This window comes from Barbatula barbatula, assembly GCF_947034865.1.
Source record: "Barbatula barbatula genome assembly, chromosome: 13".
NCBI lineage: Eukaryota > Metazoa > Chordata > Actinopteri > Cypriniformes > Nemacheilidae > Barbatula > Barbatula barbatula.
In genome coordinates, this window is record NC_136776.1 from 17,763,990 (window position 1) to 17,778,595 (window position 14,606).

Here is a 14,606-nt window from a genome sequence, read left to right on the forward strand (position 1 = left end):
GTCATTACACAGAATGTAAGTAAATGCAAAAAAAACCACAATGCATAATACATGGAAATAAACAATCTGTGGTTCATTTTATAAAATGAAGATCTATCTAGCATATTGGAACCTGACTAACCTGAAAATAGACTCTTGTAAACAAGTTCAAATGACTATGTCTATTCAAGTAGTCATTAAAAACAGCCCCTAAAATAAAAATACAAAGATTTGTATGTGCTGTATTTCACAACGCCTGGTGATACCTCAAGTCACATTTATTTGTATAACGCTTCTCGCCCGCATATCGTCACAAATAAGCATCGTCATCGTGTCAATAAAGAAAGATAAAATGCAATGCTTAAATGACTTGGCACTCACTCTGATATTACGACAGCACATATTTTACAAAGCTTCATCAATAAACACTTATTGTGAATATACGCGTTCACAATAAGTTAAGAAAACAAAGACAAAATCAAACAGAATTGAAGCTAGTTTACAGCAATAAACTTCAGTGGCATGAATATGTGTAGCTCAATGAAATGCATTAGCAACACAATTATGTGCGTGGGTATGATAACTAGAAAACACACATAGTCCTGCTGCATGTTTGTTCTGGATGTCAGTCGTGGCCTCGTGGTTAGAGACTTAGGCTTGTAACCCAAACGTTGCTGGTTAGAGCTTCAGAACCAGCAGGGATTGTAAGTGTGAGGTGTGAATGATCAGAGCTCTCCTCCACCTTCAATACCACGGCTGAGGTGAGACCCTTGAGCAAGGCACCGATCCCCTAACTGCTCCCCGGATGCCCCACTGCTCTGCGTGTGTGCACTTGGATGAGTTAAATGCTAGCACGAATTCTGAGTATGGAACACCATACTTGGCCACTTGTCACTTGACTTCACTTTGGATGAAAATGATGGGTTTTTTAAACTCGCGGTTGGTTCTAGCTCAATTTAAACAAGCAAGTGCATTTGTGCATATTTTAGCCAACCATAGATTGAAACAACCCAGCATTTTCAGCAAGTTTCAGATTCAGATATGTAAGCGCCTAACCGTGTTTATTGATGGAGAACCAGGTGGTGTAGTTCTGATACCCACCAGCAGGGGCAAATGGACATTTAGACATTTAGATTTAGTCATTTTGCAGACGCTTTTATCCAAAGTGACTTACAAAGAGTTCGGAGAGCAATAAGCGATATCTCATACAAAGAGCAATAGTACAATAGAGAGCAATAGTACAAATGGAGCCGTGCTGACCAATATACTGGATATGTTTGGAATAAAACAGTAAGTTACTTTGTGCCCAATACATGCAGGTAAGCACACTGTTTGTACTGTGAAGAAAAGTAATGTTTTATGTATGTGTGCTGTTTAAAACAGCTAATTCTTGAATCATATCAAATTTGATGTCACATGATTGAAATGTCACATGACACAGCCAAATGGATAAGACAAAATGGAAGTCTCATAAAATGACAAACATGCTGCTTCCACCCAAGCAATAAATGCTTTCAAACATCCACAATCTTTGGTGACAAACAAGAGAAAAGAGATGGTCAACAGAACTCCATCTGGAAACCATGGTGAGTTTTTCCAAAAAAAAGCTCAAGTGAACATGAACATATTTGCGTAGATTTACCTAATAGATAACTGTTTGATTATCTATGAAATATAAAGTAACTTAGAAACACAAGTATGTTCTGGATGAAACGTACAAACCATTTGTATCAGCTGAGAGTTGCAACCATAAGAACAACTTGACTCTTTGAGGCATCAAAATAATACATTTAATGTACGTGTGACTTCAGTTTGACCTTTCACAAAGAATTTTGATAAGCATCAGTCTGGAAAACAAACACATGTCATGCTTACAACAAATGACTCATTCTTGACTATGAATATGACCAGTGAGTCATTTTGGCCACGAGTGTCCTGCTTTACTGGGACATTGTTACATTAAGTGAAGATAATGCTGAACAGGAATTAAAACTATTTGATATTGTTTCACCAGATCTTTTCGACTGCTACACTTTAAGTGTAAACAAAATTTTGTTGGATTTCTTTGCAAACAATCCCTGATAGCGGACATGCATCTTTGAGACGTCTATTTGATGTCTGCGTTTACTGTATGTCTTCAAGGTGTTTTTTTATGTCTGCTCTTCTGCAATACGTCACTGGGACATTTCCCGTTAGATGTGCTTTTTCTTAGATGTTTATCAGATATTTTTAAACAGAACATGATTTACAGATCTTTAGCAGACATCTTACAAACGTACCTGTGCTGTCACTTTTTAACAAATATTAGTGTAAATCTGTCCTATGACGTGACGGCAATAATTTGTGATAAGTCTGTGATGATAAGTCTTTCTTATGCTATTTTATATTATAATATAAATATTTATACAATAAAATAATGTATTATTAACATTTTGTATTGTCTAAATTTTCGCTACGTCACACCACAGGACACATTTGTCAACTAACCAAATGCATCTTGTATAGAAACCTTTGCTACAAAACAAGCCAATAATGCAAAAGTGTAAACATGATATTTAGCAGTTTTGCTTTTCAATCTGATACGTACACTGGGGTCGGCGAAGCAGATTTAACACCATTGTCTGAACGTTGCGTCTTCAATCTGAGTTTGTGTGGTAGCGCGGTAGTACAATCCGCCGGCACCTGCTGTTCACCCTCCTCGTCGGACAAGATCCTGTGATTCGCTGGATGAAGCAGGGGCCGCCCCGGCCAATGACTGGTTGGCGGAGCGAGGTGTGGGGGAAAGAGTAAAGGGGCTGTTGTTGGAGAATGGAGGTTGGGGAGGTCTAGCAAGTATGGGTAATTTCTTCGTATAGCCACGGGGTGCGTGGGCAGAAATGCTGACCCGGGGTGAGTACCGAGACACATGGGTGGTTGCTGGTTTCCAGAAAGATTGGAAGACTCCTTGTCTTGTCTTTTTCCCCAATAGAAGTCTTTGTCTGAGCAAGAAACCAGAGATTGTGGAGCCAAGGTAGAAAACGTATAAGACCGGGCTCTCTGAGGTGAGGAGTAAGCTGACCCGGGATTCAGCACACCGTACCGAAGCTTCAGAGCCAACAGCTCTGCTCGCAACCGAGCATTCTCCTCGCTCAACGAAACCAACCGTGTCTCCAACACATAGTCGTTGACCCTTCTTTTCTCCCGCGAACGTTTGGCCGCTTCGTTGTTCTTGCGCCGTTTCTCCCAGTACATCGCGTCTTTCTTCTCCTCCGGGATGAATTCTCGTTTGCGACGCAAGGCCAGACCTCTGGGAGACATCTCCTCCTCCTCAGGTTCCCATCTCACTCTTGAGAAAGCGGACTCCATGTTTGTCAGCCTCGGCCAGGTGCACAACTTTCTGGTTTTGCACAATTCGCACCTGTTTTCTTTCTGTATGTGGTATCTTCAGTAGGTAGTCCGATATTAGGCCCGAGTTTGCTTCTCAGTCATGCTGTTACCAGCCCCTTAACCTACAATGAAAAAGGACAGTTATTTCCTTTGCAGGTGCACTGTTGGTTTATTGGTTTGTCATATTAAGCCAAAAGTCATCATGATAAATTGCAAGTGTCTGTTTGTTCCTCTTACCGCATAATTTTAATAAAAGTCTTAATCTTTCCCTGAGAAAGACTAGTCGGCTTACAGGTGCCTCGCACTTTGTTTTATGTTTCACAGGTTGCCTTCCTGTAATGATCATTATATGGATAAAAATAGCTAAAACCTTTTCCTTGTTGTGGTTTTCTATGGTTGAACATAGCTAGTCACTCATGCACTTGCATCTTGCAGTCAACGCAGTTGCAGTATATGCCATTATGATATTAACAATTTCCGTACAGTTTCACTATTGAAATATCTTAATTGTTACTTGCTTGTTTGCAATTGTTAATAATGTTTATGATTCAACAGGTCTTGTGAAATGCGGAGGAAACCAATGACCAAAGCCACATGAAAGCCTTGCAATGAAGTGACTATGAAGCAACGTATAGCATCGCAATTCAATGCTGAATGTTGGTGTGTTCACTGTATCCCAGACACTGTTAGGTTGTTGGGTTGACTCAGACAAGTTGGGGACCATGTCTTCCCACTCTGGGTTCCTTTAGCCCCCACGTTGTCTGATGGTCTGTTATTTTGTGGGTTAACAGTGGAAGAATGATCGAATGAGTGCGTCTATGCTATTGACTGACTTCCCCTCAGATGTCATTGAGACATTGTAAGCTTTCTCTGAACTGACACACGTAACTGTTCAATTTAGATTCCTTTCCAAAAAGGACGGAGCTTTTCTGACTTAAATCAACACATGTAGTAACTTTAGAAAGAGCTGAAGTTCAGCTGCTGATTAGAATGGTTACAGTACCCTCAAAATGTTGTGCTGAAAAATGTCTGAATTTCATTGCGTTCAATAAAAATACGTAAATCAAAATCTTCAACACTAACTTTGGTTTATAGTTTAAGCCTTTTTTTAAAATTGGGACTCATTTGGTTTAAATGTCATTTTTTTGTGGCTGTAGGAAGTTCAAGCACCGAAATGTAATGTGGGTTAGGCTTCCCAAAGCTTAAAGTGATAATTCGATACTTTTAACTTTGTTTATTCGCCCTCAACACAAAACCACTGAGACATTTCTCAAAATATAGTCAAATACAGGCTTTAAACAAGATAAGAGTGAAAAAATGATGACATAATATTCATTTAACTATTCCTTTAATAGCTTTCCTGTGAAATACTGAAATTTATTTGCACAATAGCAATCTTTAATGCAGTTTGCAATTTATTCGACTAGCCCTCAACTTCCCTTGGTCACATTGACCACACTCACTCCGGTTTCTCTATCTCTCCCCAGAAAGCCTTTCTCCAAGTTTACATCGTGTCTCTGTTTTCGTGCAGACTAACCACATCCTACTCATCCCTTACTTTTACATTTATATGGTCTAGGAATCTGGTCTCAGAGCGTGACACAGATGCTTACCACAACACAAAACAAACAGACTGTCAGGCCAAGCCACGAGCCAGTGAAACATTGTTTGATGAATGCACCGTGTGCACGATAGTAATACTGAGAAGGGGATGAAATGTGGATGCTCAATGAAAACCACAGCTATGAGATCGATGCTGCAGTGTGATGCTACACTGATACATGGAGTGCATGTGCATTTATAACTATAATGTACTATATAACCAAGAGTTTGGTTGGGTTCAAAATAATTTTGTAAACTTATAGAGAAAAAGAGTAATGTTAAAGTTATATGTAAGGTTCTAGGGTTTATTTCTGTGTAAATGCATCAGAGACATTGGTCCCCATTGACTTCCATTGTATGGACACTATACCTCAAAGGATCGTCTTTTGTGTTTCACAGAAGAAAGAGTCATTTAAAGGGTTTCAGTGACATGAGGTCAAATAAATGAAAATGGAATTATATTTTTGCAGCCTAAGACAATTTCACATCAAATACAGTGAACAGTTCTGGTCCTCGATTCTGATTGGTTGTGCCGAGTTCTAAGCTGGTTTAAAATGATGAGATGAAACCTTGCTACGCATATGGAATAACCGTTTTATTAAAGCAATAGGCCCCGCGAAGCTGTGGGTTACAAGTGCATTTTTTAACAGCTAGGGGCGTTGTGGAAAGAAGAAGAATATTCAATCCTTTCATATCTTCTCTCGGAGCTGACGGTTCTTCGATGCCCAACTATAAATGTACAGAGAGGTACAGCAAGTTACCTGTACATACACAGTGGGAAAGTCGGTCGAAATTTACACATGACATTGACCCCAAATTCTTATGTTTATATTTTTTATATATATATATCACTAAAGTTTTTGGGTGCACTATAACTTACTCATCATCATGGACAACGTTGACCCTTAAGACTTCAACCAACGTTTAGCCTTTGATCATTCATGTTTTCCCACGGGTAAATGGAATTGTTACACTTTCCCCGATATAACCAGTGTTAGGTTGTTAACAACCTTTTCTATAATGGTGTGCGTCATGCTTACCACACAGTGACACATTGTTCTACTCCAACCAATTCTCTTTATTAGTCAAACATACTTAGAAATGTGTGAAAAAAGACCTTTAAGTGTCAGCTTGTTAAAGGTGTGGTTTGTTATACTTCAATTTATTAAAGCGCTTGTCACGGTGTCGCTTACACAAGCTTTTCCACATCGACACCATTGCTGGTCCCTTTCAAACGTAAAGCGTGTTGCGTCATGTGTTTCAAAAATGTATGACTGTTTACTGTAGTTGCTACCAGGCATTTCACCTAGTACATCTTATAATGTTTTGTAAATAAACTGCAAAACTTCAACGTTACACTGACAGACGTTTTGGTAGCGGGAGGCACTTCAGGTTTTGATGTGGATCCTCTGGGGAAATGCAAATGTGATGTGATTAAGCTGTGTTTGTTATTTGTGAGACGTTTAGTAGTCAGTCAGCTTGTGCGGACACGGCTCGAAACACTGATATGTTAACAGTTTAGATGTGGTAATGGTCACACTTGCTCTGCAGCTATAAATATAACCTCTGCCTGCTGTGTCGCTGTGCCACAATCATGCACACTAACACACAATCATATACACACTTGTGTATGCTTCCAACGTATAAAAAAAGTGTTGTTGTTCTCGTGTTTGCCTCTTCCTGTGTCAAGCATGTAATAAGAAATTGTCATTAAAACAAAAACACAATGAACCAGTTGAAATTCAATTCTTTGCAAGTTAACATGTATTGAACATGAGACGCAATATGTATAGCTACGTATGCTCTAAAAGTTGCTTTGGATAAAAGTGTCTGACATATGCATAAAAATGTGTTGGATTTACAAAAGGCCTCAACGTGTATTTAAAAACCTAACACACTTGAGTAAATGTCACTGCGTCAAACAACAAAATATCTAATTAAAGGGATCGTACACGCAAGAATAAGATTATTGTCGTAATATATTCACCTTCATGTTATTCAAAACTGATATTTTTTCTTCTGTGGAACACAGAGAGATATTTTGAGAAATGTCTTATGGTGATTTTCAAAGTCGTTGCATCACTGTTCTTCAGTTGCTGCAGTATTCACATTGAACGATGAATCGGCGACAGGAGATTACACACTGCATGACTTTACAACAGGTCAGAATCGCCGACATCTGTCTGGTCCGCAAACCACGTTTCACATATGTGATGTCAGTGTTCTCGCACCACTTTCGGCCGTAGCTGTATCCCTTCTAGCAAGATTCTTAGTCGCCGACAGGTACATATATTTAGCATACCAAATATTTGAGGTGTGGCACGTCGCCCATTTCTGAGATCGCGTCTTTGATGATTCACGATGCGTGTTTGTCACTCGCGTGAACGAGCACCGATTTCCCTTCGATTTCGAAAATTTGTCTCAGATTTTTCTCAAAACCTGTTGGCGACTGAAAATCTGGGCCAAAATCATGCAGTGTGAACTCAGCATTAGTGGTTTTGTGTCTATACAATGGAAGTCAATGATGGCCAATGATGTTTGGTTACCAACATTCTTCAAAATATCTTCTTTCGAGTTCTACAGAAGAAAGAATGTCATACAGGTTTGCAATGACGTAAGGGTGAGAAAATGATGAAAGATTTTTTTTTAGATGAACCATCACTTTAAGACGCACTTTACAGTAGTTCAAAGAACACCATTTTGAAGCAATTTGTACTCTTTCATCTCAGCACTTTTTGGTTGTCAAACGTTAGCCGATTATTCAGTAACGCAATTTAACTTCACCTGCAGTTACTTTTTTTAAGACACTGGTGTGAACGTGAGGGGGAAATTACATCATTTAGGGTTTTTAGTATGACCTCAGGACAGATTACTGTAGGTAAAAGTCATCGACTCAAACATTTTGTGAGTTATGAGAAAAGGCCCTAGCATCATTTGTTTGCCTATACCACTTGGTTTGGTCATCACATGCAATGAAATTCTCATTATGTGTTATTTAAGTGTTCACTGTATGTGTATAAATACAGTATATATATATATATATATATATATATATATATGAAGAGAATTAAATGTGTAATCTGGTAAGGATTTTCATTTAGTAGTTAGAAGGCCACACGTCCTCATGAGGCTTGAGCGAGTCATGCACCTGCTGCCTTCACACTCTCTTCTATGGTGCTTTTCAGTAACTTCTCCTTTTTTGTCAACTATTTATTTCGCTATCCTCGAGCCACCTGCTTTTCTGCACAAGTTTATTTCCTGGCTTATGGTTTTGGTTTTGTCCTTACTTGTTATGCTGTATGTTTTTTATATTTAGAGGCTCAGATGTTTGTATGAAAAATAACGTCTACTTGCAAAAAAAAAAGATTCCTTGAAAGTGTAAAGCTGCAGCTATTTTTTATAGAGGTTTCATGTCCGTAGATTGTTTTTTTATGTTCGTGTAAATATCTGTAATATTTTCCATACAATACTATGCTGCGTTATAGTGTATCTTTCTATACATTAGTGGAGTTTGTACTGTAAATCTGAGATCGCATTGAAAAATAAGGATTTCAATCTTAAATATAAGTGCACTGTTAAATATTTGTTTGAGATATTCAAGATTGATCCTTGTTTCTATCAAAACGATGGATCTTCGGGTTTGGCATAAACCTGCTTAGTCCATGCCAGCCCGAATGCTTGCTGTACCAAATACTTGCATACCAAACAAATTCAACTTTTAACTTAAATTGTTAAAGTACATACAATACAATTTTTAATGAAAATAAATAAATAAATGTAAACGAATACAAAATGTAAGCATTTTACCATTGGTCTGACTTTTGGATCACACTTTGAGTTGGGTGCGAATTGTCTTGTATGGCGTTATATGCACCCAAAATAATAAATGCACAGTCGTAACTCCGTAGTTTTGTTTACATAACACTGAACGAACAACAGTTAACAGAAATGTAATTTGTGTATTGGGTTTGAATATATGGCAACAATTATACAACGCTGAAATCATTGTAGATTATCATTGTAGATGAATAGACACCACAGATCTCCTTGTTCTACCCACATTTACCACCTTTGCAAGATCTGATTCTCACTTTTGAACTTTTTACAGGTTTCTATTACAACAACTTTACATTTACAAATATCATTTAATTTACTCTGCTCATCTTTGGGATATTGTATGAAAATCTTTACCAATGTAACTATTAAGATATTTCTTTGAAATATCTACATTTTATGTAGACTGTGTGGAAGGTGCAATGAATAATCGCATATTTCCAATATATAGGACAAAACTATGCAGATAATTTATTGATTTATTAAATATATGTTTCTGATGATTAGTATATATATATACATCAGCTACCAAGCACATTTAATATGAAACACTGTCCTACCGCTCATCCGATGAATCTTACCTTGCAGTTCTGCTTTTAAAAGTGTACTGTTCATTAAAAAAATACATTAAACCTCATATGACTTCATTATATTTCAAGATAAGGTTTAATAAACATCAGCAAGGTGTTTCTTAGTGTGAAGGCCCTTGCTACGAAAGCATAAAACATGTAAGCCAACGCCATGTTTTCGTGCTTGATGCCACGTATGCCAGTTTCTACAGAAAAGTACTTCATTATGACTTTACAATGTTCATTCATACATATTGATAAGCATAAAAAATAAATGTCTTACCTTCTCAGCTTCTAACAGCCTTGTCGGGTCACCCGGTGCTGACATCACTGAGGATGTTTATCGTACTTGAACACGGCGACTGTGTGACCCGAGTGTCTCACCTGCCGTGGAGTGTTGATTGAAAGCTCTATTCTCTAACTCGTGGCCGGTCTTTGGTGTAAGGTGTGATTAAAAGTCAGAGACTGCATTTCACCTCTTATGAGATCAGTTCTGCCCACAAGCCCCTGTATGTGTACGCAAACAACACAGAGCAAAAAAAAACATGCAATGGCCAACATGGCCTTTTATACGTGCGTGGGTGTGGGTGCCAGTGGGTGTATGTGTGCCTTTGTGAATGAGGTGCAAAAAAGGGGACAGAAGTATTATAGGTTATATTTCTGATGGGCAGCCACTGACAGCTTGGGTGTCGAAAGCAGGTATTTATTTTGTCCTCTATTGGATCCCAGAGCTCTTCCAAATTCGATATTAAGGAAAATGGTCGATAAGCCAGCATGAGTAACAACCGATTCTCAATTTTCACTTGTGCTGAATATTTGATTATGTGAATATTTGGCTACTTATAGCTTGTTCCTGTTTAAGTAAGTCAAATTATATTGTGTGATCTGTGTTTTGCTTTTTGGTTGATTATGTTTGCCTATACTTATTTGAATTAAGGTGTGTGTGTTTTTTACAGTCAGAACAACTTAATTCTGTGGTCTGATGTCTGGCAGTGTAAGGGACCGTTGTGCATTTTAAGGGACAGTGCGCCCCCTGCTGCCACTGTGAATGGTAAGCTTTCTTATTTTCTTTATGTATGCATGTTAGAGTCTATTTATTTATTTGTTTATTTATATTTGACCTATAATTCAATATAAACTGCAAGTTTCATTTATTTATACATTGTTAACTTATAAATGTGAATACGTATTTTTATATATAATGCATTTGTAAATATTCATAAATCTACATAGATCAGTCCTCCACGATCGGTTGTAAGACACTGGAATCATGTCTTGTGATGGAGTCGCTTTTTAAAACCCAACCTCACTCCTCTTGGGTGTTTACCATTTAACATACCTAATTCCCATTTTTTGGTTATTGTTATTTCTCTCTCTCTCTCTCTCTCTCTCTCTCTCTCTCTCTCTCTCTCTCTCTCTCTCTCTCTCTCTCTCTCTCTCTCTCAGTTTAAGTTCGGCTGTGTTAGTTTTGTGACCACGTGACTCGTGCTTTATTCTTCATTTTCTTCGTTACGCGCATGCGTAACAATTAAAGGCCATTTAATAAATCGTAAACCGAATTCACTCGGTTGTAACAGCAAGTAAAATGGTTCCAGATTAAATTCATTCATTCATTTATATGATGTAGGCTAAGCACATGAGAGAAAAATAATAATTTTTTTATTAGAAGCAGATTGCAGATTTACTATTAACAGATTGTTTTTGCCAGGCTACATGAAGCGATTCAAACGCACATCACTACATCAAGCATTTATAGCAGACTGTTATCACATGTTTGTGTTTGGACAGCACGACCACTGTGTCACTTAAGAGTTCTCTGCATTTCAGGTTCCTCGTAGCTTTGAGATCTCAATAGATACTGCAGCATGAACCTGCTGTTGAAGTTCCAGAGGGACCTGGCTCCTGGTGTCTGCTGCCAGCTTGGGTGAAGCCGAGACGGGCGTAGGGAAGATGAGGCCCAGGGTAACATCTGGTTGTGGTGGTGAGTGGCGGGATGGCTTATTTCGGGGAGCAACCAGCTTTGCGTCAGATGGGGAGGTCGCGGGTTGCTTGATGTGTTGTTGCTTGAGGAGACCTCCACTGGGTTCTGTTCAAACGAATCAGCATTGAGAACGGACTGCTCTGATAGCTTGTCGCTCGAGTGGCTGACCCGTGAAGTTGCACTGGTGTTTATAGGCATCTTTGAGGTGGAGATGAATTGAGAGGGGTCGCTTGATGGACCAGATGAGGGCTCATGATGTGGCCAACACTGGTATCTCTCTGAATGTTCTGCCGAAAATGAAGCATTCGTACCAGCTGGACCCCACTTGAGATGGGACGAAACAGGGATGTGGAAGGGCATCATGGCATGGCGTGGATGATCCAGACTTCGTCCAATGCCCATGCGATACTGCAGACTCAACACCTCCGCTCTGAGCTGTGCGTTCTCCTCGCTGAGTGCTAGAAGTTGACTTTCCAGCATGAAATCGTTCAGCCGTCGCTTCTCTCTGGAGCGCTGGGCAGCCACATTGTTTTTTTGACGCTTGACCCAGTACAATGCGTCTTTTTTCTCTTCGGGGGTCATCTCTCGCTTGCGACGTCTGCTGGGTACGACATTTTTGTGGTACGACTGCAGGCGGAACAGTCGACGTGCTAGTAGGGATGGCCTGTTGAGTGGCAGAGGACTTTGTAGATTTTCTGGTTCCTCTTTGCTTGACGATATCTCGCCCGTGGAGGACGGAAGACAAAGATGTTCAACGCCTTCTATGTTGGTCATTGTTCTGGAGAGATAGAGGGTGGCATTACCAAAAATCCCACGATATCAAGCTTCAAAACATTCCTAACAATCTTTCGTGCATTTCTGTTTTCAGAACACAGACGTTTACTGTTGAGATAAAGCCATAATTACATTATTAAATGCATTTTGTACAGCTCTTTAGAAACAAAAGTCCTTTTTTTACTCGATGTCAACTTATACTGTGCATAGTGATGTTTCCTATGAGATGCATAAAATAAAAATAGATGCGAGAAGTTTGTAAGCATGTTCTATGCTATGTCTTTATGCAAAATCAGGTTTGATCATTAAGATGCGCAATTATTGGTTTGCGTGAAAAAACGTTTAGGCAGAAATAAGATATAATTTCACACTATAGATAATTTGCTTAAAATGGAAGTTACATCATTAACTGTTCTGTGATGCTTGAAACACATTGAACTGTGTTTAACTGTGTGCGTAAGACAATTGCACCTAGTCAGAAATATCAAGTCGGGGCAAGTTGTCAAGTGTTTTGTAAATCTATTTATAATATTTGTTGGCGAAAAAACAATTATTTGATATTTTGGATACTAGTTTCTTTTTACATACTTTGTTGTTTTATTTCACTTTTTACTTTATTTCAATTTACATAAAACGTATAATTGCCTGTTTAATAGCACGCTTTGTGACAACATGCCCCAACAGGGGTAGAAAAGTTCAACTTATGTCCAATGAGCTGTTTTTTTTGTTTTATCCTGAGCAAAAACCCAGTGGAAACACTCAATAGCTTTTATGTAGCCAATACTTTAAAGCCTATACAAAAATTGACTTTTAAAACACAACCTACTTTGAAAAATATTGACTATACAGTAAAACGGTTGATGGCTGTAGCCCTGATCTCCCTAAGCGCTAAAAACTGCATGCAACATTTAAAGAAATGAACATGCGCAAGGCCTTTTGAAATATAATAGAGGTTTACAGTGACTGAAGAGCTTAGTCTGAAGACTGCAAAATTGAAATGTCTTAACTTTAAACAAATAAAAACATCAAAGACACATTTAAGAATAAATTAATCAGAATGTAGATTAATAACTATTCTTTTGTAAAAATCTGTTAATCTTTGAAATCCTTGTTGGCGATAGAAGATAAAGTGAATATTTAATCCGGATCAACAGAGTACGAAAATCTAAATTAAACTAATACAATAATTGCAGAATGATTTTGTTTCTGGACATTGCACACAATACTGTTTATTTTTTCTTAGTAATATACAGTGTATTCTATATGCGTCAAAAATGTTTTAATTTATGAAAGTCTTTAACCTAAGGATGGGTGTAAAAATGACTGTCTTACCTTGCCACAGGATTCAGGCTAACTATAGTTGTTTTAAATGACACCGTTTAAAAGAAAACATTTTTGGTTGGAAAAATATCCAGACTCGAACACAACCAACCAATGAAAGGCAAGATGGCACATGACAATGCATCTGTGATATTTTTTATATGATCTACTGCATGAGAGGAGCCATAGTAGGTGAGGACCGCATCTTCCTTCCTCAGAGATGGAGGCGGAGACTTGCACACAACTCGAACAAGTGTTTTGAGTTATGACTCACTTTTTTGCTTGTTATACTCACAAAACAAGAATATAAACGTTTTTACGAACACACTTACTGGTGTTCAGCAGCTTGATGTTGTGTTTATTTTGTCACATTTCGTTTGGTTTGTCACTCTTTCATGTTTGTGAATTACTTCACGTGAATGAACACAATTGAAAATTAATCATTTAAATTGGTTTCACTTAATAACAAAGTTGACATCTATTAGTTACATCACTGTTTGTTAAACTAAACTGTGAAAATAATACTATCACAGCTGGTTAACAGTTAAACAGTGTACTAGTTTTGAACAAATGTATCCGTGTGTTCGTTTTCACAAAAGATAAAATGCAACTCTGCAGAGACATCAATCGTCAATATTGTTTGTGATATTAAATGGGTATGTATGAGGAACGCATGTGATGGTTCAGTTAACTCCGAAACTGGCATTGGTTAGAATCACGTAAAACGTTGTTGTTAAAGGATCAGAATGACACACATCGTGACACTTATGAAAATAATAAGACGTCTGGGAATGTCCTCTTAAATTTCCACTGAAAATTGTTATCATGAATTTATGACTAAATCTGCATCTGTATAAAAACATATCGCTGGTTTGTGCAACAGGATTACACCAGCTTCGCTTATTGATGCCGCAGGTCATGCAAAACCAATTTTAGGTCAAGACTGTAAAATAACTGAATTTGAGTTATGAGAACATATTAGAAATTCTCAGCATCACTTGTGGTTACAAGACTGTGGTTTGAAGAATTAGCCAGACTTTTCAAACATCAAAACGTTTGTCATGCTGTGACTGAAAATGGAGCAAGCATCCGAAAGTACAGCACAGGATGTTGTTGTGGTGATCTGGGGGTGTCCAGGTATTGGATGAGATACCAGGGCTGGGGGCTGCAGCGGTCGCGAA

At 38.3% G+C, this 14,606-nt stretch overlaps 2 protein-coding genes and 1 long non-coding RNA gene across 3 annotated transcripts; 1 reads left to right on the forward strand and 2 right to left on the reverse strand.

The window, feature by feature from the left end:
* The first annotated feature begins 1,416 nt into the window (after positions 1–1,416).
* On the forward strand, positions 1,417–12,365 carry LOC306903073. The gene is made up of 3 exons (XR_013787504.1): positions 1,417–1,565; positions 10,307–10,401; positions 11,178–12,365. It is a non-coding gene; the product is annotated as an uncharacterized lncRNA (long non-coding RNA).
* Positions 2,427–3,430, reverse strand: nfil3-4 (nuclear factor, interleukin 3 regulated, member 4). The gene has a single exon (XM_079472015.1). It carries the CDS (start codon positions 3,322–3,324, stop codon positions 2,551–2,553), a length of 774 nt encoding a protein of 257 aa, XP_079328141.1. The 5' UTR covers positions 3,325–3,430; the 3' UTR covers positions 2,427–2,550.
* LOC306903070 (uncharacterized protein) lies at positions 10,989–13,588 on the reverse strand. Its single transcript, XM_079472013.1, has 2 exons — positions 13,438–13,588; positions 10,989–12,109 (listed from the first exon to the last, which is right to left on the reverse strand). Exon 2 carries the CDS (start codon positions 12,103–12,105, stop codon positions 11,152–11,154), a length of 954 nt encoding a protein of 317 aa, XP_079328139.1. The 5' UTR covers positions 12,106–12,109; positions 13,438–13,588; the 3' UTR covers positions 10,989–11,151.
* Positions 13,589–14,606: the final 1,018 nt, after the last annotated feature.